Below are 24,916 nucleotides of genomic sequence, written 5' to 3'. Positions count from 1 at the left end.
GGGGAAGAAAAGATCTGCAGCTCTGTGATATCTTTCAGGTATCCCAAAGGTCTGAAAGCTTTTCACCAATAACTTAATTTTGCAATGTAGACATTGTTTTGTGTGCAAATGCAGGAGTTTATTTGCACACAGCATGCTCCCACAAAAGCAACACAATTAATGACCAGTTATTGGGCTTTTGAAGTGATTGTTGGAGGACAAACATCAACAGGGAATCTTTTTGTATGCAGTTCAGGGGACAGACATTGCCTTGGTGTAACCTTTCATCTAGAAGATAGCAGCTCTGACCATGCAGTCTGCTCTCCCTGTGCATTTGAAGAATCAGCCTCGATTGTAGACCCAACATCCGACAGCACAGCTTGTGAATGCACAAGCTTCTGACTCAGACCTGATTATAGCCATGGAGGCAGGGCTGACAAAAGTAATTATACAGCAGGCTTTCTTTCACAAATAGCCAGTATAATTGCAGCATTTTTGTATTTAATAGGTTGTGTTTGGTCTTCACACTTATCATCATTAAAAGGTTAATGTACAGTGCCAGATAACACTGTCTTCAATTTCCTCTGAATGAACTCCCCACATAATTGTAATGTAACTGTAAGGTGTTTAATAACAGGATTTGTTGTTCATGTCAGAACACAGCAGTAATTCCCCTTTCTTGTCAGTTTACTTCTGGATTTCCCTCACTACACAACTTACTTCTCCTTTGTATGTCTTGTCCAAGTGATCCACCGATTCTTCTCTTAATCCAGTCTCACTAAATTGCAGATCAATAAACATGCCCTCCTGACCCCAATGGTTAACTAATGCTGTAAACAGTTTGCTCTTTACAGATGTTTTTCCCCTTTCTCCTTTGTATCTGCTGACATCAGCTTTCTCCTCAAAAAGCAATCCTCAACTCAGCTAAGGGTGGCACAGTGGTTAGCAACGCTACTTCATAATGTGAGGGGCCTAGGTTCGATTCTAGCCTTGGACAACTGTCTGGGTAGAGTTTGTACATTTTCCCCATGCTTACATGGGTTTCCACCCACTGTCCAAACATACGTAGGTTAAGTGGATTGGTTCAGTGATGTGTAGGTTAGGTGGGTTAAGCAATGGTAAAACCCCATATGGGGGGTTTGAGTATAGGTAGTATGCTGTTCAGAGAGTTGGTGTAGACTCAATGGGCCAAATGGCCTCTTTCTGCACTGTAGGGATTCTAAAATTCTACGAACTCTTCAATTTCATCTAATCTCCAACTTCTCCAAGCACTACAGGTCTCATTGCCTCCCACATCATATCCCATCTTTCTCAGAACTCGAATTCTCATCCAAGTCACAAATTGCATCCAGTGTCACTCTGCCACAAATAAATGTTCTTTCATAATCTTTCTCATCCTTTCTTCAATTCGACGTTTCGAGCATAAGCCCTTCATCAGGAATGAAGCTTATGCTCGAAACGTCGAATTCTCTATTCCTGAGATGCTGCCTAACCTGCTGTGCTTTGACCAGCAACACATTTGCAGCTGTGATCTCCAGCATCTGCAGACCTCATTTTTGACTCATTTTTGACATCCTTTCTTCAACCTTTGACATGGTTGACAACAGCAATCTACTCGAACCTCTCCAGTGCTGTCTAACTTGGGCAGACTGCTTTTGTGTGGTTCCAGAGGAAAATAGGTGTGACCACATAAGCAACAAAGTGAGTTCCAGGTTTTTCAGATATCACTATCTGTGAGAAGTATATCACTCATCAAGGATCTCATGGCAGAAAAACATCTGGTCCTGCATGTGATGCAGTGACAATACAGATTCTATTGTTCATAGTATGCTAAACTCAGATTGAAGAAGTTCATATGAATTTAGATGAAGCTGAAAGACTTGCTGAGCTTTGACTAGTGGGAGGAATTTCCAGTGTAACTGACTTGGTAAAAGTCAATTCTGGGAGTTGATGTTGCTTATCCAGGAAAGGAAAAAGGAAGCAGACCTTTGGGAGTGGAGAACAGCTTTGAACTGGTTCCAGAATAATAAAGTGTCTGTTGTGGTTCTGTTTGCCAAGCTGGGAATTTGTGTTGCAGATGTTTCGTCCCCTGTCTAGGTGACATCCTCAGTGCTTGGGAGCCTCCTGTGAAGCGCTTTCCTCCAGTATTTGTAGTGGTTTGAATCTGCCGCTTCCGGTTGTCAGTTCCAGCTGTCTGTTGCAGTGGTCGGTGTACCCACCTAACCTACACGTCACTGAGTTTCTACAAGGTAAGCAGAAAGCATTTTTACAGATAGAGTGAACCATTTGGAAGGTAAATAGCATGATGCCCTTTATGGCAAGGGATTGGAATATAAAAATACAGAACTCTGCTACAGTGTTCAGGGCTTTGGTAAGATCACATCTAGAATATTGTTTACAGTTTTGGACTCCATATTTAAGGAAGGATACACTTGCATTGGAAGCAATAGTGACAGTTCTCTAGATTGATCTCTAGAATGAGAAAATTATCCTGCGAGACTGTTAAATTAGGCCTATACTCTCAGGATATGAGTTGGTCAGTTGGGATGGAGAGGAGGAGAAATTCCTTCATTCTAAGTGTTGTGAATCTTTGGCAGAGTGTTGTAGATAGATACACAAACAAAAAAGGTTGGCTAATGCAGGCAAATGGGACTAGTTCAGTTAGGAAACCTGATTGGCATGGACGAGTTGGCCGAAGTGCCAGTTTCTCTGCTGCATGACTCTAATGACAATCAAACCATAGTTGATTGTTGTAGAAACCCAACCAGTAATCTTGGATAGAAGCAACAATGGGCACTAAACACAATCCATTTCTGCCTGCACCAGGAACAAGAAAAAGATTCAGTAAGATTTTCTACTCCTTATTATGCATGAAACATAGCATATGCAAACATGGACTTGGCCATGATACCATCCATTGATACTCCATGCAGGAAACTAGATGATATGGCAACATGACTGAAATTGTGTTCCAAAATAAACCACTGCTAGGCCAGGGGGAAAGTGGAGTAACTGAGCTGTAATTAAATGAATTATTCAATAATGAATTATTGTAATTGTAAATATGTTAATTGATTCCTAGAGTAGATTGATAAACATTTATTTATACATCACTGATAAATCCTTCTTGTACTGTTTGTATTTGTTGAAGGTGATCTTATCAATAGCAGAATTCATGCAATTTTTTTGCCATCTATCTTAACGACAGGCCTTATAACAGTGGGTGGAAAGAGTGTGGGTTGCTTGATTGAAAACAAGATTTCTATGGATAATACCCAATAAATTCTGACTGACCAAAGATTGAGGTGTTGTGTTATTGATAAGCCTCCCAATATGCAAAACTATTTCATTCTGTTTATTACATTTTGCAGATATAAATTTTGACTTTTCAAAACATTAAGCTGTAATTCTTTAGCAGATAAACAGTGATTTAACTTAGAATAAAATTATGCATTCTGAGACAGCTTATTATCAAGTGACACAACTTTATAAAAGTTTCCAAAATGACTTTTTCACAGTTCTTTCCCAGAAAGAGTCTGGTGGTTTCAGAACTTTGAAATAAAATAATAATCCTCAATTCAAGATAATACACCATATTTTAAAAAGTCATTTTTATTCTCATTTTGGGCATCATTTTTAGTTATTTATTGATTACTTTAGATTTACAACAGTGTGGAAACAGGCCCTTCGGCCCAACAAGTCCACACTGATCCTCCAAAGAGTAACCCACCCAGACCCATTTCCCCTGGCCAATGCACCTAACACTACGGGCAATTTAGAATGGCCAATTCACATGACCTGTGGGAGGAAACTGGAGCACCCAGAGGAAACCCACGCAGAAACGGGGAGAATGTGCAAACTCCACACAGGCAGTCACCCGAGGCTGGAATCAAACCTGGGACCCTGGTGCTGTGAGACAGCAGTGCTAACCACTGAGCCACCATGCCACCCCAGCTGTTATTCCATCCTTCTAGCTGATGCTAATTTAAAAGTTACTTCACATTTTGTGTTTTTAATGCACTTCTTGTTTTCAAACCTGAAGCAGAGATTTATTTTGTGCAAATATGTAAAAACACATTTCAGATATTGCCATCATCACTTGGATAAGAAGTAGTCATCTAAACTTTCCAAATAGAAAAATTTCATCTTCTTGTAGGTTTACTTCACTGACTAAGAGAAGAATTGAAGTGGAATTTTTTTGAGATGTTTTCTATTCAGACCTGTCTCCACATTTTATTTTTCCCTAGTTATGCTAGTTGTGTGAATGTAACTTAGAAAATAGTCACTTCACTGACCCATACATAACAGGCATTCAGATGACGTAAAAACAACTTGCTCCAGGTAATAGTACGCTTGCTAAACTGGGCAACTCCTTTCATGTACAATGAGTGATAATTTATATCAACATTTACAAATAGGGTGGCATAGCGCACAAGGGAAGAAACTTGTCTATTGTATTCTTCAATTTCAAGTGATATTTTTAAGCATCTATGCACAGGCTAGCTAACTAGAATAGTCTTGAGGGACCCTTTATTATAAACAAAACCAAAAGTTGTTTTAAAAGGTCTTCAGGTCTGACTGCATCTGTGAAGAGAAATCAGAGTTAACACTTCTGGTCTGGTGACCCTTCCTCAGAACTTTCATTGTGCCTACTCCAAACAGATGAATCCATCCTGTCCAGTGAACTTAGTGAATCTAGTGAAATTGTAATTAGTAGTTGAAACATTGTACTTAAACAAATCAGCTCTATAACGTAGAATGAAAGAACTCTATTAGTCTGCAATTTGTTAGTCTCAGATGGGATGATGGTGGGAGAGAACTGTGTGTTGATGTCCTTAAACAAGTCGAGTAGGAGAATTGTGTGGCCTTATCCAAAAATCCAAAGGGAACTTCAGTTCAGGGTCAACAATGTTCTCCATATGTGACATTTATATCCTAATAATAGACTGTTGAATAATTATACAGTATTCATCATGGTCTGCTCTGCACAAGTAGTGATCTGTTAGCAATTAAACTTGATTTCTGACTGTTGATTCAACTTATTTTACATTATCAGTAAAAATAATGTTCTTTCTCGGAACTTGAAATAACTAGATAATAGTTGGTGACTGAGTAATAGTTTTCTCGCTATTTTTATCTCCCTTAAAATAACAGATCAATTAATGTTGCATGAATCTGTTGAGCTACCCAACTATTCATATTGTAATGAAATGTGAATTGATTCAATAATGTTCCAATTGATGATATTAAGTATCATGTACATATGGATGTGTGCAAAGTATGTAATGGGTGGAAACCATATGTTATTAACATAGTTTGTATTGATCATGGATACGCGGTCTGAATGTGGGAGATACGTTCATGATAGCAAAATGCAGCAAAGGTTGATAAACTTCTTGTTCTTCAGAAAACAAAAGTTGGTGTACACAAAATGCCTGAGAATTTTCACGTGAATGCTCTTGTAGCTGGAAGCAATGTGTGAAGTAGGAAGCAGAGTTTGGAGATCAAGCATATGGTCTCTGGTAGTTTCAGTGAGTCTGTGATGAAAAGTTTGCAGCGAAGCCTTTCTTTCTGAAAGATGAAGGAAGAGTCTATGTAATGCAAAATGTCCAGGCTGGAGGAGCCACAACCCAAATGAGAAAATAAAACTCAGCTGAGTGAGGTGCTTAAAAATAACCAAAAAAATTGATTTTTAAACAAAAAAAAGCAGTGATGAAGACCAAAATTCATAAAATTAATTAAGCAATTTTGAAGTTTATTTAAAACTATAAATATCTTGTGAAATAAATAACATGGTTATAGAAATAGAGATAATACTGCACTTAATAAGACACTGCAAATAGTGTAAGAGGATTATCTTATGCATATCTTTTACAAATTCCTGCTGATCTTCACATGGCAAGGTTGCTTTGAATAGTAGGAGTGAAGGTGAGCTGGTGACACCAGATTTACTGTTCTTCATTTAATGAATGATAAATCCTCTTGGACTTTAAGCCATTTCGACCCAGTTGTTCAGCAACAATCTCAATTTGCAACACTTTGTAGCAAAAGTAAAAATCTATAAAAGTCATCCTGATGTTTATTTGAAATTTCAAGAGACATTCAATATGGTTAAATATGAAAATATTTTGCAAGAGTGTTTAACTCTACAACAATAATACCAAATAACTGAATTGAAAACCTATTATTTGTGGATGAAAATAATAGCAACAAAATTGAAGAATGTATTGACTATAATGCACATCTCCTCCATGCTGTGTTAATCCAAACCCTTTTTTTAAATTTGGAGATGCCGGTGTTGGACTGGGGTGTACAAAGTTAAAAATCGCACAACGCCAGATTATAGTCCAAAAGACTTAATTGGAAGCACTAGATTTCGGAGCGACGCTCCTTCATCAGATGGTTGTCAACCACCCGATGAAGGAGCAGTACTCCGACCTCTAGTGCTTCCAATTAAACCTGGTGTTGTGTGATTTTTTTAATCTTTGTTTTACACTTACACAGTTCTTGCTTGAGGCTTTTGCCTGTTTGTTTGATGGTTTCTAAGTATGAAATTGGGGGGATAAAACTAATTTTATTAAGAGCTTCCACCTGACTGAAGAAGCTTTATACAAATCCATGTACAACAATCTGTTCTGAAGAATTTGACCTCTAGCAGCTCCAAAAAAATCCATCACGCCAAATGAGAAAATGCACCATATAACAAACAGCAACATGGTTAATAAAACAGCCCACAGCATTCTTCACAAAAAGTCAGTTTACCTCATCTCCTAGTCTTAATAGGTCCTTTAAAATGTTGCAATATCAAAAAACTATATTTTTGCCAAAAATTGAGCAGTGCTAATTTGGGCCACACCTAATTTGGATACCAAGTTTTGATTTTAAATTCACCTAGTTTCTGACGTGTTATGATTATAGACAAACAGATTATGAGAAGTGAAAACATTGCTGCTTCTCACTGTCAGTGACAAAGGTACAATAGTAATCCAAAGAATTATGAAAAAATTTACTCCAGATTACATGGCTGCATTTTGATGATGTGGACCATGGTGTTTTGGTCCATAATGTTCTGAAACATTCACATGATTCCAAAAGACATGGCCAAATACCTAATTTATAGTTGTTGTTGTATCACCATAGTCTTACCAGGCAATCGGGGCTGCTCTCTCATTTGCGTGAGAAGCGACTGGTCGTGATTTAACCTGAGGGTCACCAGACCTCAGGCTAGGGGAGAGGTTGAGAAGGAGAGTCCTTCATGGTAATCTCAAACCAGTGATGGAAATTGAACCCAGGCTGTTGGTGTCACACTGCTCTGTAACCAGTGATCCAGCCAACTGAGCTAAACTGATTCCCCCCTAATCTATAGTAGATGTTGCCTTTCAGAATAGACAGGAAACAAATAATAATCAGTTTCATTGGAGAAATGAATTGAAGTGAACCTAAATGTAAATCAGCCAAAAAGTGATTCAATCTGAAGCTTGAACTGTATTGCCATCACTATTTATATTATAGTTGATCCATTTAATTTGTTCACAGAATGTGGACATCACTGGCAAAGCTAACAATTCTTGCCCATCCCTAGTTACAAATGTGAGTGACTGAGAGTCAACTATATTGTTGTAGGTTTGGGGTCACATGACAGGGGTGCATAGTGGTTGCTTGAAAGGGAAATTTGTTGCTGAAGTTTTCATCTTGCAAACACCATGACAAAAGCAAAGTTGGCAAACTTCAAATAATCACCACTTTTACATGAGAAGAGAAAAAAGTACTGATAAGTGAGTTAATTTGCCAACAAATCAGCATATGCTTTTTTAATAGTATAATATGCGGTGATTGTTTGAAATCAGGTATTATAGAGTCATAGAAATATACAGCATAGAAACAGACCCTTCGGTGCAACTCGTCCATGCTGACCAGATATTCCAACCCAATCTACTCCCACCTGCCAGTACCCGGCCCATATCCCTCCAAACCTTCCTATTCATATACCCATCCAAATGCCTTTTAAATGTTGCAATTATACCAACCTCCGCCACTTTCTCTGGCAGCTCATTCCATACACATACCACCCTCTGCGTGAAAAAGTTGCCCACTAGGTCTCTTTTATATTTTTCCCTTCTCACTCTATACCTATGCCCTCCAGTTCTGGACTCCCTGACTTTGTCTATTTACCCTATCCATGCTCCTCATAATTTTGTAAACCTCTATAAGGTCATCCCTCAGCCTCCAACGCTCCAGGGAAAACAGCCCCAGCCTGTTCAGCCCCTCCCTATAGCTCAAATCCTCCAACCCTGGCAACATCCTTGTAAATCTTTTCTGAACCCTTTCAAATTTCACAACATCTTTCCAATAGGAAGGAGACCAGAATTGCATGCAATATTCCAACAGTGGCCTAACATTGTCCTGTACAGCCGCAACATGACCTCTCAACTCCTGTACACAATACTCTGACCAATAAAGGAAAGCATACCAAACGCAGCCTTCACTATCCTACCTACCTGCGACTCCACTTTCAAAGAGCTCTGAACCTGCACTCCAAGGTCTCTTTGTTCAGCAACACTCCCTAGGACCTTACCATTAAGTATATAAGTCCTGGTTAAAGCACAGCAGGTTAGGCAGCATCCAAGGAACAGGAAATTCGACGTTTCGGGCCAGAGCCCTTCATCAGGAATGAGGAGAGTGTGCCAGGCAGGCTAAGATAAAAGGTAGGGAAGAGGGACTTGGGGGAGCCCACTTCCTGCTCCTCCGCCCTTGAGCCCCGCCCCCCCCAACCGCCACCAAGACAGAACCCCACTGGTTCTCACCTACCACCCCACCAACCTCCGTATACAGCGTATCATCCGCCGTCATTTCCGCCACCTCCAAACGGACCCCACCACCAGGGATATATTTCCCTCCCCTCAACGTTCCGCAAAGACCACTTCCTTCGCGACTCCCTCGTCAGGTCCACACCCCCCACCAACCCAACCTCCACTCCCGACACCTTCCCCTGCAACCGCAGGAAATGCAAAACTTGCGCCCACACCTCCTCCCTTACTTCTCTCCAAGGCCCCAAGGAATCCTTCCATATCCGCCACAAATTCACCTGCACCTCCACACACATCATCTATTGCATCCGCTGCACCCGATGTGGCCTCCTCTATATTGGGGAGACGGGCCGCCTACTTGCGGAACGCTTCAGAGAACACCTCTGGGACACCCAGACCAACCAACCCAACCACCCCGTGGCTCAACACTTTAAATCTCCCTCCCACTCCATCGAGGACATGCAGGTCCTTGGACTCCTCCATCGCCAGAACATAACAACACGACGGTTGGAGGAAGACCGCCTCATCTTCCGCCTGGGAACCTTCCAACCACAAGGGATGAACTCAGATTTCTCCAGTTTCCTCATTTCCCCTCCCCCCACCTTGTCTCAGTCGATTCCCTCGAACTTAGCACCGCCCTCCTAACCTGCAATCTTCTTCCTGACCTCTCCGCCCCCACCCCACTCCGGCCTATCACCCTCACCTTGACCTCCTTCCACCTATCACATCTCCATCACCCCTCCCCCAAGTCCCTCCTCCCTACCTTTTATCTTAGCCCTGCCTGGCACACTCTCCTCATTCCTGATGAAGGGCTCTGGCCCGAAACGTCGAATTTCCTGTTCCTTGGATGCTGCCTAACCTGCTGTGCTTTAACCAGCAACACATTTTCAGCTCTGATCTCCAGCATCTGCAGACCTCACTTTTTACTCGAGTATATAAGTCCTGCTAGGATTTGCTTTCCCAAAATGCAGTACCTCGCATTTATCGGAATTAAACTCCATCTGCCACTTCTCAACCCATTGGCCCGTCTGGTCAAGATCCTGTTGAAATCTGAAGTAACCCTCTTTGTTGTCCACTACACCTCCAATTTTGGTGTCACCTGCAAACTTACTGACTATACCTCTGCTCGCATCCAAATCATTTATGTAAATGACAAAGTAGAGGACCCAGCACTGGTCCTTATGGCACTCCACTGGTCACAGGCCTTCAGTCTGAAAAACAACTCTTCACCACCACCCTCTGTCTTCTACCTTTGAGCCATTTCTGTATCCAAATGGCTAATTCTCCCTGTATTCCGTGAAATCTAATCTTGCTAATCAGCCTCCCACGGGGAACCTTGTCGAACGCCTTACTGAAGTCCATATAGATCACATCTACTGCTCTGCCCTCATTAATCTTCTTTGTTACTTCTTCAAAAAAACTCAATCAAGTTTTTGAGACATGATTTCCCACATACAAAGCCATGTTGACCATCCCTAATCAGTCCCTGCCTTTCTAAATACGTGTACATCCTGTCCCTCAGGATTCCCTCCAACAACTTGTCCACCACAGAGATCAAGCTCACCGGTCTGTAGTTCCCTGTTTGTCTTTACCGCCCTTGTTAAACAATGGCACCATGTTTGCCAACGTCCAGTCTTCCAGCACCCCACCTGTAACTATCAATGATACAAATATCTCAGCAAGATGCCCAGTAATCACTTGCCTCGCTTCCCACAGAGTTCTCGGGTACAGCTGATCAGGTCCTGGGGATTTATCCACCTTTACCCATTTCAAGACATCCTGCACTTCCTCCTCTGTAATCTGGAAATTTTGCAAGATGTCACCATCCATTTCCCTACAGCCTATATCTTCCATATTCTTTTCCACAGTAAATACTGATGCAAAATATTCATTTACTAGCTCCCCCATTTTCTGCAACTCTACACAAAGGCCACCTTGCTGATCTTTGAGGGGCCCTATTCTCTCCCTAGTTACCCTTTTGTCCTTAATATATTTGTAAAAACCTTTTGGATTCTCCTTAATTCTATTTGCCAAAGCTATCTCATGTCCCCATTTTGCCCTCCTGATTTCCCTCTTAAATATACTCCTACTTCCTTTATACTCTTCTAAGGATTCATTCAATCTATCCTGTCTATACCTTACATATGCTTCCTTCTTTTTCTTAACTAAACCCTCAATTTCTTTCATCATCCAGCATTCCCTATACCTACCAGCCTTTCCTTTCACCCTGACAGGAATTTACTTTTCCTGAATTCTCGTTATCTCATTTCTAAAGGCTTCCCATTTTCCAGCTGTCCCTTTACCTGTGATCATCTGCCTCCACTCAGCTTTCGAAAGGTCTTGCCTGATACCATCAAAATTGGCCTTTTCTCCAATTTAGAACTTCAACTTTTAGATTTGGCCTATCCTTTTCCATCACTATTTTAAAAGTAATAGAATTATGGTCGCTGGCCCTAAAGTGCTCTCCCATTGACACCTCAGTCACCTGCCCTGCCTTCTTTCACATGAGTAGGTCAAGTTTTGCAACTTCTCTAGTAGGTGCATCCACATACTGAATCAGAAAATTGTCTTGTACGCACTTAACAAATTGCTCTCCATCTAAACCTTTAACACTATGGCAGTCCAGTCTATGTTTTGTCTTGCAGTCATTTGCAAGGAATCTTTCTCTTTAGCAACTTTTCAAATTTGCTATTATTGAGCGACTGATGGTAGATTTTCAATCCTAAAGGACCTTAGTGAAACAGATTTTTTACAACTCCCATGACTAAAATTAGCTCTCAAATCTTTGTTTTTCAAAATGTTAATTGAACTTAAATTGCACCACCTGCCAGGGTGGAGTTTGAGCTTTAGTCCCTCAACTTTGGATTAAAAATTCAGTGGCATTACCACTACGCCAGCACACTGAGATATTACATTACTATTAGATATAATTTTGGCAGAAGTTAAGTTCTTAAACCAAATGTGGTCTTTTTATCAATTCTTTTAATTCATTTATTTTGACTTAGAGTCATAGAAATCTACAGCATGGAAACAGACCAATTGGTCCAACTCGTCCATGCCAACCAAATATCCCAACCCAATCTAGTCCCACCTGTCAGCACCCAGCCCATATCCCTCCAAACCCTTCCTATTCATATACCCATTCAGATGCATATTAAATGTTGCAATTGTACTAGCCTCCACTATTTCCTCTGGCAGCCCATTCCACACACAAACACCACCCTCTGCGTGAAAACGTTGCCCCTTAGGTCTCTTTTATATTGTTCCCCCCTCACCCCAAACCTATGCCATCTAGTTCCAGACTCCCCAAACCCAGGGAGAAGACTTTGTCTATTTATCCTATCCATGCCCCTCTTAATTTTATAAACTTCTATAAGGTCACCCCTCAACCTCTGACACTCCAGGGAAAACAGTTCTAACCTATTATTCCTCTCTCGATAACATAAATCCTCCAACCCTGGCAACATCCTTGTAAATCTTTTCTGAACCCATTGAAGTTTCACAACATCCTTCCAATAAGCACTGCACTGTAAAAGTTCAGTTAATTTTCTATGGCTAAGCATGTATTAAAATTTATTAATAAAGACAGTTATCGATGCAGAAGCTTAAAACTGAGTATTGATAGTTAATCAAACCACAGATGTTAAGGTGCACAACTAATTAGCTAGAGATAGTTATTTAGTTGACAGTTGATATTACACGTTTTTATTGGAAATGTAGCCATTCCAGATAGTTTTTTAAAATTATTTTTTCATTAATACAGACATAATCCGCCTATAAATATAGCTGGCAGAGTATGCTGCTGAAGCAGGTATCTTGCCAGACTAAACCCCAGTGTGGATTGAATTCTGATTGTGTTTTGACTCGTGAGACAAATGGGATTGAGAGGCTCAGTGAGGAAACACAAGTAAGTTAGAAAAAGGACCTGTGGTTGAAGCTAAGATTTAGTCAGATAAAAAGTAGTCAGTGGGAGTTAAAAGGAAGTGAAATAATTTGTCAATGAAGCTGCAACTTTGTAAATGAAGAAATCCACTGAAAGGTAAATGTGGTATAAAATGCAAGAGAAAATGTCATCAAAATAATCATCGAGGGCAAGAAGAATAATAACAATAATGATCAATGCATTTTAGAAGAACAACTGCAAATAATGGAAGGGAAGAACCACTGTAATAATGAGACCTTATAATATCCTCAATCAAAATTGTTTTGACAAATTAATTGTTGCTTCTCTAGTGTGGGTGTGGTTAATACATCAGCATAAGTCATTAAACACACATATTCTTTTGAAGTGGATGCAGGATTTAATGATGAGCTAAATCAATGCATTATTCTACTTTGGTACAATATTTTGAAAATATGCTGCTGCTTAAATGAAGAGAATGTGTATGTATGTTATTTTTTAAAAATGAATGTTGCTGGCAGAGCTCTTTTGATCGACAAAGAATTAACAGTGTGTTGTATTCATATCTGAAAATTCCAGGGTACTTTATTCTGCCTTGGTTTAAACTGGGATAATATTGCTCAATTATTTCACCTTGTCTTATTGTGCAAACTCACCGATGAAATATTGCCACTTAAAGATGATTTTAGATGTATACTTCAAACTTTATGGAAAAGGCAGAAAATAAGAATAAAAATGAAGAACATTTCTTTCATTATCAGTTGGAACACCGGGTGTGCTTCTTTGTAAGACTAAAGCATCTAGGAACTGTTTTGTTGGTAGGTCACAATTGACTGTAAATTGGACACTATTTGACATTGGTTGGAGCAACACAAGGTTACTCCAATGTTTTAAGGCACGGGTTTGTAAGCTCTCAAGATATATATATATAGGTTCTGGTGTGTGGACAGCATCGAGACAGTTACACCTTTTGAAGTTGGTACAGAGCATACTCTGTTTTTTTTTGCATGAGATTAAATCAGAGAACAAGTCACTTCATGCTGTACCACAGAACTGGTGAACAGTTGCATTGGCATGGCTAAGGAACAGATTGCCTGCCAGCACTATTGAAAGTGATGGAATAAAATAAAATGGAAACAAAAGTAATTGCAGCTAAAGGTTAATGAAATGCATAAATGTTAAAACAATAAAATCTACATTGCATTCTAAACATTTTGATGTTTTCTTTTGCAGCTGAAAGATACTAAGTCAGTCGACCAGAAGGCAACATTGATGCACTTTTTAGCAGAGATTACAGAAGAGAAATATCCAGAAATCTTGAAATTCACAGATGAAATTAACCACATAGAAAGTGCAAGCAAAGGTATGCCAATGACCAAATACGATATGTAATCAAGAGAGTGGGATTAGTGTTTTTGTTTCGCCAAAATACTTTACTTTTTTAATTTCATGGCTATTATTCCTGTTCAGTGATGATCTTACTGGCTTGAGAAAACCTTGCTACCCATTTAACTCCTGTCTAAGTTTCTAGAAATTTGTTTTCCTTAGTACAGATATATATAGATTAACCCCTGAGGCAGTGAATCTGCTTCAATTAAAATGGACAATTTACCTTGTCACGAGTTAACTTAGATATTGTGAAGTTGTTGGAAAGATGTGTTAAGGTTTAGCAAGGAACATTCAGAATCAAAACAGCATATTAAAACATAGGTTCGTTTATTCTCCATCTGGACTCCCTTAAGTGGACAAAATGCATAATGCAATTTTCAATTTATCTTTCTCTTTTAATAAATGAAGATTTAGTATTTTCTGTGGTTTATTTTCAAAAACATTTAACTTCACATATTCTAACTTCTATATTAATTTGACAATGTACCAGTAGTCATGTGCTATGTGATGAAAGCTTTCTTCTCTAACTGAAAATAGTTTACTTTGGAACGTAATCATTTTAGTATGGTAGGTGTTTTATCTCTCAAGTGAGGGTTATTGGTTGGCATCAGAGGTAGTCTCATTTTACTCAGATCTTCCAGTGAGATTTTGATGTCAAAATCAAACTCAATGCTTGCTGGTAGTGTTTTCAATGCTTTGAAGACGCTTTGGGTGATTTGTAAAACATGTTTAACAGATGTTATTGCTCATGTTGTGTTAATCACAACAAATGTCTGGCTGTTATGGGGAATTATTTGATTTCCAGTGTAGCCGTCATGTTTTAGAAGCACATTAACAGCTGGCTAGCTATGTCAATCTCAATTTCAAGTTTCCTTCAGTATTTACTAATGAAATTGTTCTGCCTTTGATCATGTTTACATGCAAGTTGGTCATTAGCTCTGGAGTTTGGACTAGAAGCCTGTGACCAGCAGTGTTCTGCAGGGATCTGTGCTGAGTCCACTGTTATTTGCCATTTATATAAACAATTTGAATAAGAATATAGAAGCATGGTTAGAAAGTTGGTGGATGACACCAAAATTGATGGTATAGTGGACATTCAATAAAGTTCTCTAAGAGTACAATGAAATCTTGATCGACTGGGCCAATGGGCCAAAGAGTGGCAGATGGAGTTTAATTTAGATAAATGTGAGGTGTAGAATTTTGGTAAGATAAACCAAGCCAGGACTTGCACAGTTAATGGTAATGCCCTCGGGAGTGTTGTTGACCAGAGAAGCCTTATGCTACAAGTACATAGTTCCTTGAAAGTGGCGTCACAGTTAGACAAGATGGTGAAGAAGTTGTTTAATACACTTGCTTTCATCAGTCAGAACATCGAGTATAGGAATTGGGACAACATGTTGTGTCTGTATAGGACATTGGTGGTGCTGCTCTTGGAGTACTGCATATAGCCTAGTTGCCATTATCTATGAACTAGTGAGACTGAATAGGCTGGGACATTTTTTCAATAGAGCATAGGAGGCTGAGGGGTGACCTTGATATAAGTTTATAAAATCATGGGAGACATAGATAAGGTATTTTCCCTCAGGTAGGGATGTTCAAAACTAGAGGCATAGGTTTAAGATCAGAGGAGAAAAATTTAAAAGGGAGCTGGGGGTCAACTATTTCACGCAGGTGGTGCATATTTGGAATGAGCTGCCAGAGGAAGTGGTGGAGGTGGGTACAGTTAGAACATTCAAAGACATTTGGACAAGTACATAAAGAGGAAGGTTTAGAGGGATATAGACCAAAAGCAGACAACTGGGACTAGTTTTGTTTAGAATACTGGCCGGCATGGACAAATTGGACTCAAGGGTCTGTATCCATGCTGCATGACTCTGAGTAGCTCAGCAAGATGCAGGTAGTTGAATATAGAGGCTTACCAGTAGATAACTGCAGAATAGTACACTTATTGTGAAGGAAATGACATAGTTTTTGATTCCATGACATGCTGTCTGCCTTAGCTGGGCACATGAATCTTCATTGACTATCGATTATTGAGGGATATTGTTTCTCTGAGTGTGAAGCCCTGACAGTTAACAAATTTACTGAACTCATTTCTCCATTGTTTCTTCTCAATGAGCAAGTCAACAAAAAAAGTTCCAACTGAACTTTGGGATAAATACTAACTGTTTCTCTAACTAGAAATTTGAGTAGTTGCCAATGAAATTAAGCAAATGTTCACTTGTGTATAAATCTGGAAAAGTAATGCTAACTTCAATTCATTGTCCTGTAGAAATTTCAAACATATTGAGAGGATCGTGAAAACTCTGCATTGTGGTTACTTGACATGGCAATGATTAATGTTATGCTCTAATATGAGTGCTGATATATTTAAGATATTGTTGCGGCAACCTTTTATTCATAGCTCATAGTTCAAACTGTCAGCAACAAATGTCACTAAAGGTTACCTTCTGGATCAAGTTTGCCTTGCTAATACTCGAAATGAAACTGGCCTCCTTGTACATTGTGTGTCTGATTACCTATTCATGTAACTAGTTTGGTTTATGTGTGGAGCTCTGAGATTGTTTTGTCTCTCCTAACTCACTTTCATAGAGATAGATGTGAAAGCATACATATGGCATGTAATGAAAAGTACTTTTCTCTCTCTGCTTCTAAAAATGTTGCTCAACAGATATTTGTGATTTTCTTGGCATTGGAATGATTGATGAGTTGCCTGTCTTATCTTGCTGCACAAGAACTGCAATGAAGGCAACTGGTCTGGCATCCACAATGAAGTGGTTGCTTCTCTAAAGGTTGAAGTTGGCTTTTGTGCAACTTGCCAACATCTGTTGTTTGATGTGGTGTGCAGCGTATTTTTGTGATTTAGTTCATGTTCACTTTTTGGTCTCTTCGTCAAAGCAGAAGAGTCAGAAAACATAGTGACGTCAGGAATGAAGGAACAACTGTGGGTAATAAGTTCAAACAAATTTGAAACTTCCTCCACATTTGTGTAACCTGCAGCATTTGCAATGGTTTCAACTTTCCATGGATCAGGCGATTATCCAATCCCAGACCATAATTCAATTCTACTTTCATTGAATAAGCACATGACGTTGTTCAAAGTGAGTTTATATTTTCTCTCACGTATAGACATGACACAAAACTTTGAAGAATTGCAAACATTAAAGAAGATGGAGGAGAATTTTTTTTCAGCTGGTGAACTCAACCTTGATCTTCACCTAACCTGCCATTCCAGATTCAGGTTGTTTGTCTAATTTGGACATGATTCAGTAGAAATCATGCAGTGTTTCAGATGTGCTTTTTGCACAAACTAATTTTAAAACAATCCAAAGAAATCGCAATGGTAACAGTATATATTTTTTATATTTAGTTACAGGGTACAGTGCCAGAAGACTGCAAAGCACATATTTTTCTGCTATGTGGGAGAATAGAGGCCAACAATATAAGATTGTTACCAATGACAAATTCAGTCGGGAATTCTGGGGAAAGCTCTTTACTCAGAGTCCTGAGAACCTGAAATTCATTATTATAGTTAGTGGCTGAGATGGATGGTTGAGATGCATTTGATGAAAACAAGAATAAGTATATGAGGGAGACAGAAAGATTTGGTTTGATATTTAGAGTTAGATGAGAGTGGACACTGAGTGAACAGTAAATGCAAAGGTAGATGGTCTTGATTGTGTTGCTGCATATTCTGTACAATTGTATGAATACACCCTGATCTAATCTCGTAAATTAACATCATACCTGAGGAGCAGTATTGAAACTAGATTGAAGATTGAGAGCATCAGTGGCAGGAAGAAAATAAGATGGAATGACATATTTGATCTTGAAGTACAACCACCATGTGTGTTGTTTTTCTTTTCCCTCCGTTCTCTGCCAAAGGTAAGTTAGGCTTGCAGCACCAGGACCTCTGTCACAATTAGGACATGAAGGTCTAAAATCCAGTCCACCTGGCTCAGGGACTGAACCGTTTTACCAATCTGATCTACATTGGTCTTCCTGGCTGAGCCAATCATCTTCTTCACTGCCCTACTCCACACCAACGTTTCCAGGCGTGTGTGGCATCAGATTGAGGCTTCCCTTTGTTTCCATTAATTATCGACAAGGAATCTTTTTGGCTCTCGCTGCCTATTGTTGGATATATTTTGGAAGGATCTGCAGTTGAATAGTCAGTCTATTTGAATACATTATTAATGCACCTTTCTTGTTCATCAAGTCCTACCGAGGATGTTAATTAATATACCATAAGATCCCTGACCTCTTCAAAATATGGTGTAAAACAGAGAAAAACATTGTGGATCTTCAGAATTTAGAACGATAAAAGTATGTTGGGTTTGCTCAATACATTAGACAGCATCAGTGGAAAGAAAGACGGTGTGAATATTTCAGTTTGAAGTCCTCTCCACAGGTGCAACCTGACCTGCTGCATATTTCCAGCATTTCTCATTTGCATTTATTATATATTGGTGGTCTGCACTTCTGGAAGAAACCGGTAATTGAGGTGATTTTGGGGCAACACAGAGTTCGGAAATGTTGGCTGGGTTGAAGATGTTTAGTATTCCAAAAGATCAGTTTTACTGAATTAGCATGCAGATATGCACTCCTTTTGGAATACTCAAGATGGCATCAAATCATTCATTACTTACTGACATTGCAACATCATTTACTACTGCTTGGCAATCACTCATTCACCTCAAAAATGCCATTAAGCTGTTATATGCTGCAATCGAACTTGTTTAATATGTAATTTATTGTAGCTCACACAGTGCAATTGTACTAACAGCGTCACCATATGGGATTTTAAGACCAGAAACTTCAATGAAAATAATGAAAAATTACATCCTCAATCACAAGAGTTAGTGTATTACAGTAGTAATTTTCTCATTATGTAAATAAACCAACTTTTCATGATGAGATTCAGCCTTATTTTTCATTATGGAAATGTGTGCAACAAGGTTTTTTTTATTTTAACAAATTATAATCTTGTTTTGCATTTTTTTGTTAGAAATTCTGTGACATGATTTAAATACTTGATGGGATTTTGTTTTGCCTTATAAAAGGTGAAAAGTAAATTCATATAACTGTATATTAAGACAATAGAGCTAAAGTGTTCATTAAGTTGTTGTAGAGCAATGTTATCTTCAGCTTTTATAGAGACATTTGCAATAACGGAAGCACATTCTCTCAAACATCCTTATTTGTTATTTGTTCCCCTCCCTAGGTCATTGAAATCATTGAGCAACTCATCCCTAAGGAAATATAAAATATGAAACACTTGCAGAGATAGATAATTTGTGTTATGGAATTTTAATTTGTATTTCTGAGATCAATGCTAAGTGATCAGTGTGAATCTTGTAGCTTTTCTTCACACCCTGGTCATATATTGCATGATGAACAAACATTAAAACACATTAAGTTTTACAATTAACATTTCAAGGAGCCATTAGAAAGGTGGAGCTGTTTTTTTTGTCATAAGTCGATATAGTTTATCATTGGAGGAGCTGCTCTCCACATGGAGTTGCTTGAAAATCAGGGACAAGCTTTATTTTAACCTATACAAAGAACCACTGACACAATTTGTGATTTGTGAGTTCTGCCAGAGGATTTGAAAATGAGGTAATTTTTGAAAATTGAGCTTTAAAGAATTCCTTCTATTCTGACCTAAATGAAGAACATTTGAATTAAAATTGTTTTACATTGGAACTTAACAAAAAGTTATTTGTTATTTGACACATTAGGACAATTAAAAACTTCTATCACCTGTTATGGTGGAAAATGCTTTGATCTCTGTGAAGTTGTGAAGCCATACAGTCTTAAGAAGTATGAGCAGGAGTAGGTGATTAAGTTCTTTAAATCTGCATCGTCTTTCATAAGACCATGCCTGATCTGTTTCTGTTTCCTCGGATGCTGTCAAACCTGCTGAGTTTCTCCAGTACTTTGTGATTTAGATCTCCAAGGTCCACTGCTTTTACATAACCATGCATTGCCTAGAAAATTAAACAGATTAGGCATAGTACCTCACTTACATCATTATGCATCTATGAAATGCAAGTCTATTTCAAAAGTCAAATGTTATGATTGTATGATAAATTGACTGCTTCTGACATTGACTATAAAGGGTATGCAGTAAACGTGTTCACTACTTCTATTGACAAATGTATTAATGTACTGGACAATTTCAATAGTGAACATCGGGGAACCGGTAGATCTAGTTACCTTTAATTTCAAAGCTGTAAGCAAGCTGTTGCACAGTACACTAATACATAAGATAAAGATTCATGGTGTTGGAGGTATGTTAAGTGACAAGAAGCAAAGAGTGGGGTAAAATGAAAAAAAAACAGGCAAGCTGTATCTAATGGGATGCCATCTAGATTGTTGCTGGAGACTCTGCTAATTACATTTCATAATAGTGACTCAAACAAGAAACAGAAAGCAATCTCTCTAGGTCTGCTGACTATATCAGTGGATATGCAGGCAGTGAGGAGTGCACAAAGGGGCTGAAAAGATATGTATAGACATTCCAAGTGTTGTGGTCAACAAGGTGGCAAGTGGAATATAATGTGGAAAGTGATATGGACTAGGCCACACCACTCAAAACATTCTTAAGCAGGCAGCCCAGACCGTAACTTGACAATTTGTTTCAGTAGGTGTACAGTGAAAATTACCTAGAGTAAGTTAGCTAGGTTGACTACCAGGTTTTAAAACAGACAAAAAATTTAATCACAAAATTACGCAACGAAACACAAAGAACAGAATAAAGAACCCCAACAGAACTCAGTCTATGCAAACTAGACTCAATTATGCTGTTCCGAATATACACAACAATCCCAATAAGCAAACCCCCTTAAAAACAGTAAAAATGGAACAAGTGCTTGAAGTTAGAAGGGCAGAAGGGGAAAGAGTTTTTGCAGCCTGTTCGCACGCAATCCATTGCTGAACTTCCCAAACTAGTCCTGGACTGAACTGCTCAGCTAGAGAGCTGACCACTCCCTTTTCATTATACAGGTCACTTCTAAAACATGACCACTTTGGCCTGAAATCTCATCTGTTTACATATAAATGAATTGGCCTTTCAATACCCTTTAATCTCCAAACCAAACTAGTCATCTCGGAGCTGGGACAGTTTTGTAACCGCTCTGGGGGAAAAAAAAACAAGGACACCGTATCCTTGAGAAAAGGAACAGCTTTTATCAAAAAAGGGACCAGCTTTGTGACAGAGGTTATTCACTTTGGTTTTCAGGCTGAAAAGGCAGATTCATTTTTACAATGTGTGAAACTTATAAATGTTAGTTCTCAAAGGGACTTGAGCGTACCCATTCACGGAACTCCTACAAAGTTGGCATGCTAGTATAGCGAGCAATTAGGAAGGCATATGGCTTAGACAGGAGCAAGAAAGTTCTGCTCCAACTTTATTGGTCTTCGGTGAGACCACACCTGGAACACTTTGTACAACTTTGGTCTCCCATTTTAGATTTGTGTCAGTAAACGTCTGAACAAGTTGATAAATAATGTATACCTGTTTTGGAAGCAGTACAGTGAAACTTCACATTGGGTCTTAGGCATGGGAGTGTTATCCTTTGTTGAATGCAAAGAGGAGAGTGGTAGAGTCATACAGCAGGTAAACAGGCACTTCAGGTGCTGTTCGTCTAAGCCAACCAGCCATCACAATCTGACCTGGTATAATTCGGTTATTCATCCTATCTGTGACCCTCATGATTTTATAAACTTCCATTAATTCCCCCCTCAGCCTCTGATGCTCCAGGCAAAAAGGCCCAAGCCTATTCAGCCTCTCCTTATAACTCAAACCCTCTAGTCCTGACAACATACTTGCAAATCTTATCATGTTATGTTATTTGCAAATGTGCGTGTATTAGGTAGAGTCAAGATTAGAGTGGTGCTGAAAAAGCAAAAGAAATGTTTCGGGCAAAAGCCCTTCATCAACCTTTCCTGATGAAGGGCCTTTGCGCAAAACATTGATTTTCCTGCTCCTTGAATGCTGCTTGACCTGCTGTGCTTTTCCAGCACTACTCTAATCTTGACTGAGATCTCCAGCATCTGCAGTCCTCACTTCCGCCAAATATATTAGGTAGGTCTGGCAGCATCTGTGGAGGGAAAAGTATAGTTAGTGTTTAAAGTCTACTGATCCTTCAAAGGGTCTCTGGACTTAGACTCAGAGAGTCGTAGTGATGTACAGCACGGAAGTGAACCCTTCGTTCCAACTTGCCCACGCCAACCAGATACCCTTCCTAGGTAAAAACAATGACTGCAGATGCTGAAAACCAGATTCTGGATTAGTGGTGTTGGCAGAGCATAGCAGTTCAGGCAGCGTCCAAGGAGCAGCGAAATCGACGTTTCGGGCAAGTCCCACTTGCCAGCACCCGGCCCATATCCCTCCAAACCCTTGCTCCTCATATACCCATCCAGATGCCTTTTAAATATTGCAATTGTACCAACCTCCACCACTCCCTCTGGCAGCTCATTCCATACATGCACCAAAAGTGGCCAAACCAATGTCCTGTACAGCCACAACATGACCTACCAATTCCTGTACTCAATACTCTGACCAACAAAGGAAAGCATACCAAATTCATTCTTCACTCTCCTATCCACCTGTGTCTTGACTTTCAAGGAGCTATGCACCTGCAGTCGAAGGTCTCTTCGTTCAGCAACACTCCCTCGGACCTTACCATTAAGCACATTTGAACAGATGCATTTCAACAATCTAATTTGGTACAGCTGCAGGGTAACAGAAGAACTAGTGTACATTCCCAGTGGCATACTGCATTTAATCAGGATTTAAGAATACAACTTTTCATTCATTAAATAGTAATATTTTTATATCATCACCAATTAGATTTTGCTCACTTTTTTAAAAAGATTAAAATTGGTACTTTTCATTCCCAGATGTGAAGCAGCAAAAACTGGGTTGCAACCTTTTGTATTGCAATTAACATAATTCCAAACTGAAAAATGAATAATAAATAACAATTTTATTTACAATGCTTGTAAGGTGATTGCTCTGAAAAGAAAAGGCTTCATAGTTATTGTATTTTATAACTGGGAAAGTTTGTAACCAAGAAAGGAAAACCAATGGCCCTGCATCATTTTTTCCACCACTTCTCACAATTGATGATTCGGTGTCAAAGTACAGAAGTTGGTCATTCCTAGCTCTCTCTCACTTTAAGGACAATGTCTACTTACGGTCATGAGTTTCCATCACAGGTCTTCATGTGGCTGAGCAGATCTTTCAGTTGATGCAGGTTTCCCAACAGCTAGTGAGATGCAGAGAGATCACTGAGTGAATAATGACCAAGGTCTATCCTGATGAAGGGCTCATACCCGAAACTTGGACTCTCCCGCTCCTCAGCTGCTGCCCGACCCGCTGTGCTCCTCCAGCACCACACCCTTGACAATGTCCATCCAGTTTGTCTGTGTATCCTTGTAACTCCAATAGCTTTGTCCTGATGCATTAACTCTGATTTTTCTCTGTACAGAAGCTTCTAGATATCCTGGATTTCTCCAGCAGTTTCTGGTTTTGGTCAGATGGTTTGCATTAGGAGTTCTTTGATTTATTTTATATATTATGTATAGTTTCTGAGTCAGACTCATTTAATCTTTTGTGGACATTCTCGTTTTGTTTATTACGAGATATAATGTACCAAGATACAAACTTCCAAGATTCAAATAAAACAGTATTTCAGAACAAAATACAACTTTGGTTGCTATTTGCCAAGAGCTCCTTTGTGAGTTGCATTGAGTGATATGAAATCTGCAATTTAAAAACAGGCTATGCACCCCAGTTGATCTGTGCTGACATCTAGATTACACATGAACCCACTTCCACCACAGTGTCGCCTTGCACAAATGTCTGTGATGAGAAGTTGTGATAGGCATATTATCAGGAGGATGGATTGTTTATTTTTCAAAGAATCTTGAAATGCATATTTATTTAAGGACTTTTTTTTCCTGCTCGGTGGGTATTCATTATTTCAGGTTTCCTTGTTTTCAGGCATCAACGTCCATAGTTGTTTCAATGTATGAACATTTGTTTCATAAAATATCTCCACGTACTATTTAGTGCCGTCACTACTTCTATCTATTAACCCAACGTAACACAATCTGCTGAAACTAATCCACGCAGATACAAGACTGAAAAAGTAAATCCTTCTGATCTTCAGCCTCAGTTGAGAATTGCAATATTGTTTTGCTGATTACTAGTGAATAGTCTAGTCAAGCCATATGATTTTTACATTTTCTGGTCAAAAATGTTGTCATTTTTTAAGTGAATGTAACTCTCTGTATTTAATGTAGTAGTCCATATAGAACATTTTATTTGACTATTGACTGAACTGCAGTTCAATGTACTTTGAAGAAACAATATTTTCTGTATGCACAGGTAAGTAGTAGCTATCATCTGTGGAGGGAATCACCACGGAGACTGTGTCGTGGAAAAAAGATGTGCTCAAGAGTTAAGTGACCTTCTGCTATCTCATTGTACATTTTCATTTTGACTTTTTTTTTAAAAATTGAGTTTCCTGGGATGTGGCTGCTCCTGGCAAAATGCAGCTTCACCCACAGCGCTACTGGAAAGGGGCTTCTAAATTTTTGATGTAGCACCACTGAAGGAATATGATAGAACCTACCACTCATTGATAGATTAGTAATGTCTCACTGTGATTAATCCAAAAGACTAAAAATTGGCTTTTCTCTCCTCACTTACCAGCTAGCTTTACAAAGTTTCATATTCCATGCTATCGCTGGGATGTTGTCCAGGTCTGTAGCCTCTCCTGTATCCAGTTCAGCTGTTTGTTGCTATCAGGTGGATTTAATCAAATTT

The 24,916-nt window shown here is 39.1% G+C and overlaps 1 protein-coding gene across 4 annotated transcripts in view; it reads left to right on the top strand.

The window, feature by feature from the left end:
• Positions 1-24,916, top strand: part of diaph2 (diaphanous-related formin 2) — a 739,556-nt gene that overhangs the window by 461,508 nt on the left and 253,132 nt on the right. For all 4 annotated transcript variants that reach the window (XM_060832634.1, XM_060832633.1, XM_060832630.1 and 1 more), the window contains one exon: positions 13,921-14,050. In XM_060832634.1, coding sequence (XP_060688617.1) covers positions 13,921-14,050 — 130 coding nt within the window. The remainder of the gene's footprint in view (positions 1-13,920; positions 14,051-24,916) is intronic.

This window comes from Hemiscyllium ocellatum, chromosome 11 (genome assembly GCF_020745735.1).
Source record: "Hemiscyllium ocellatum isolate sHemOce1 chromosome 11, sHemOce1.pat.X.cur, whole genome shotgun sequence".
Taxonomy (NCBI): domain Eukaryota; kingdom Metazoa; phylum Chordata; class Chondrichthyes; order Orectolobiformes; family Hemiscylliidae; genus Hemiscyllium; species Hemiscyllium ocellatum.
The sequence above is the reverse complement of the archived record's forward strand: the minus strand, read 5'-3'. Positions and strand labels throughout refer to the sequence as shown.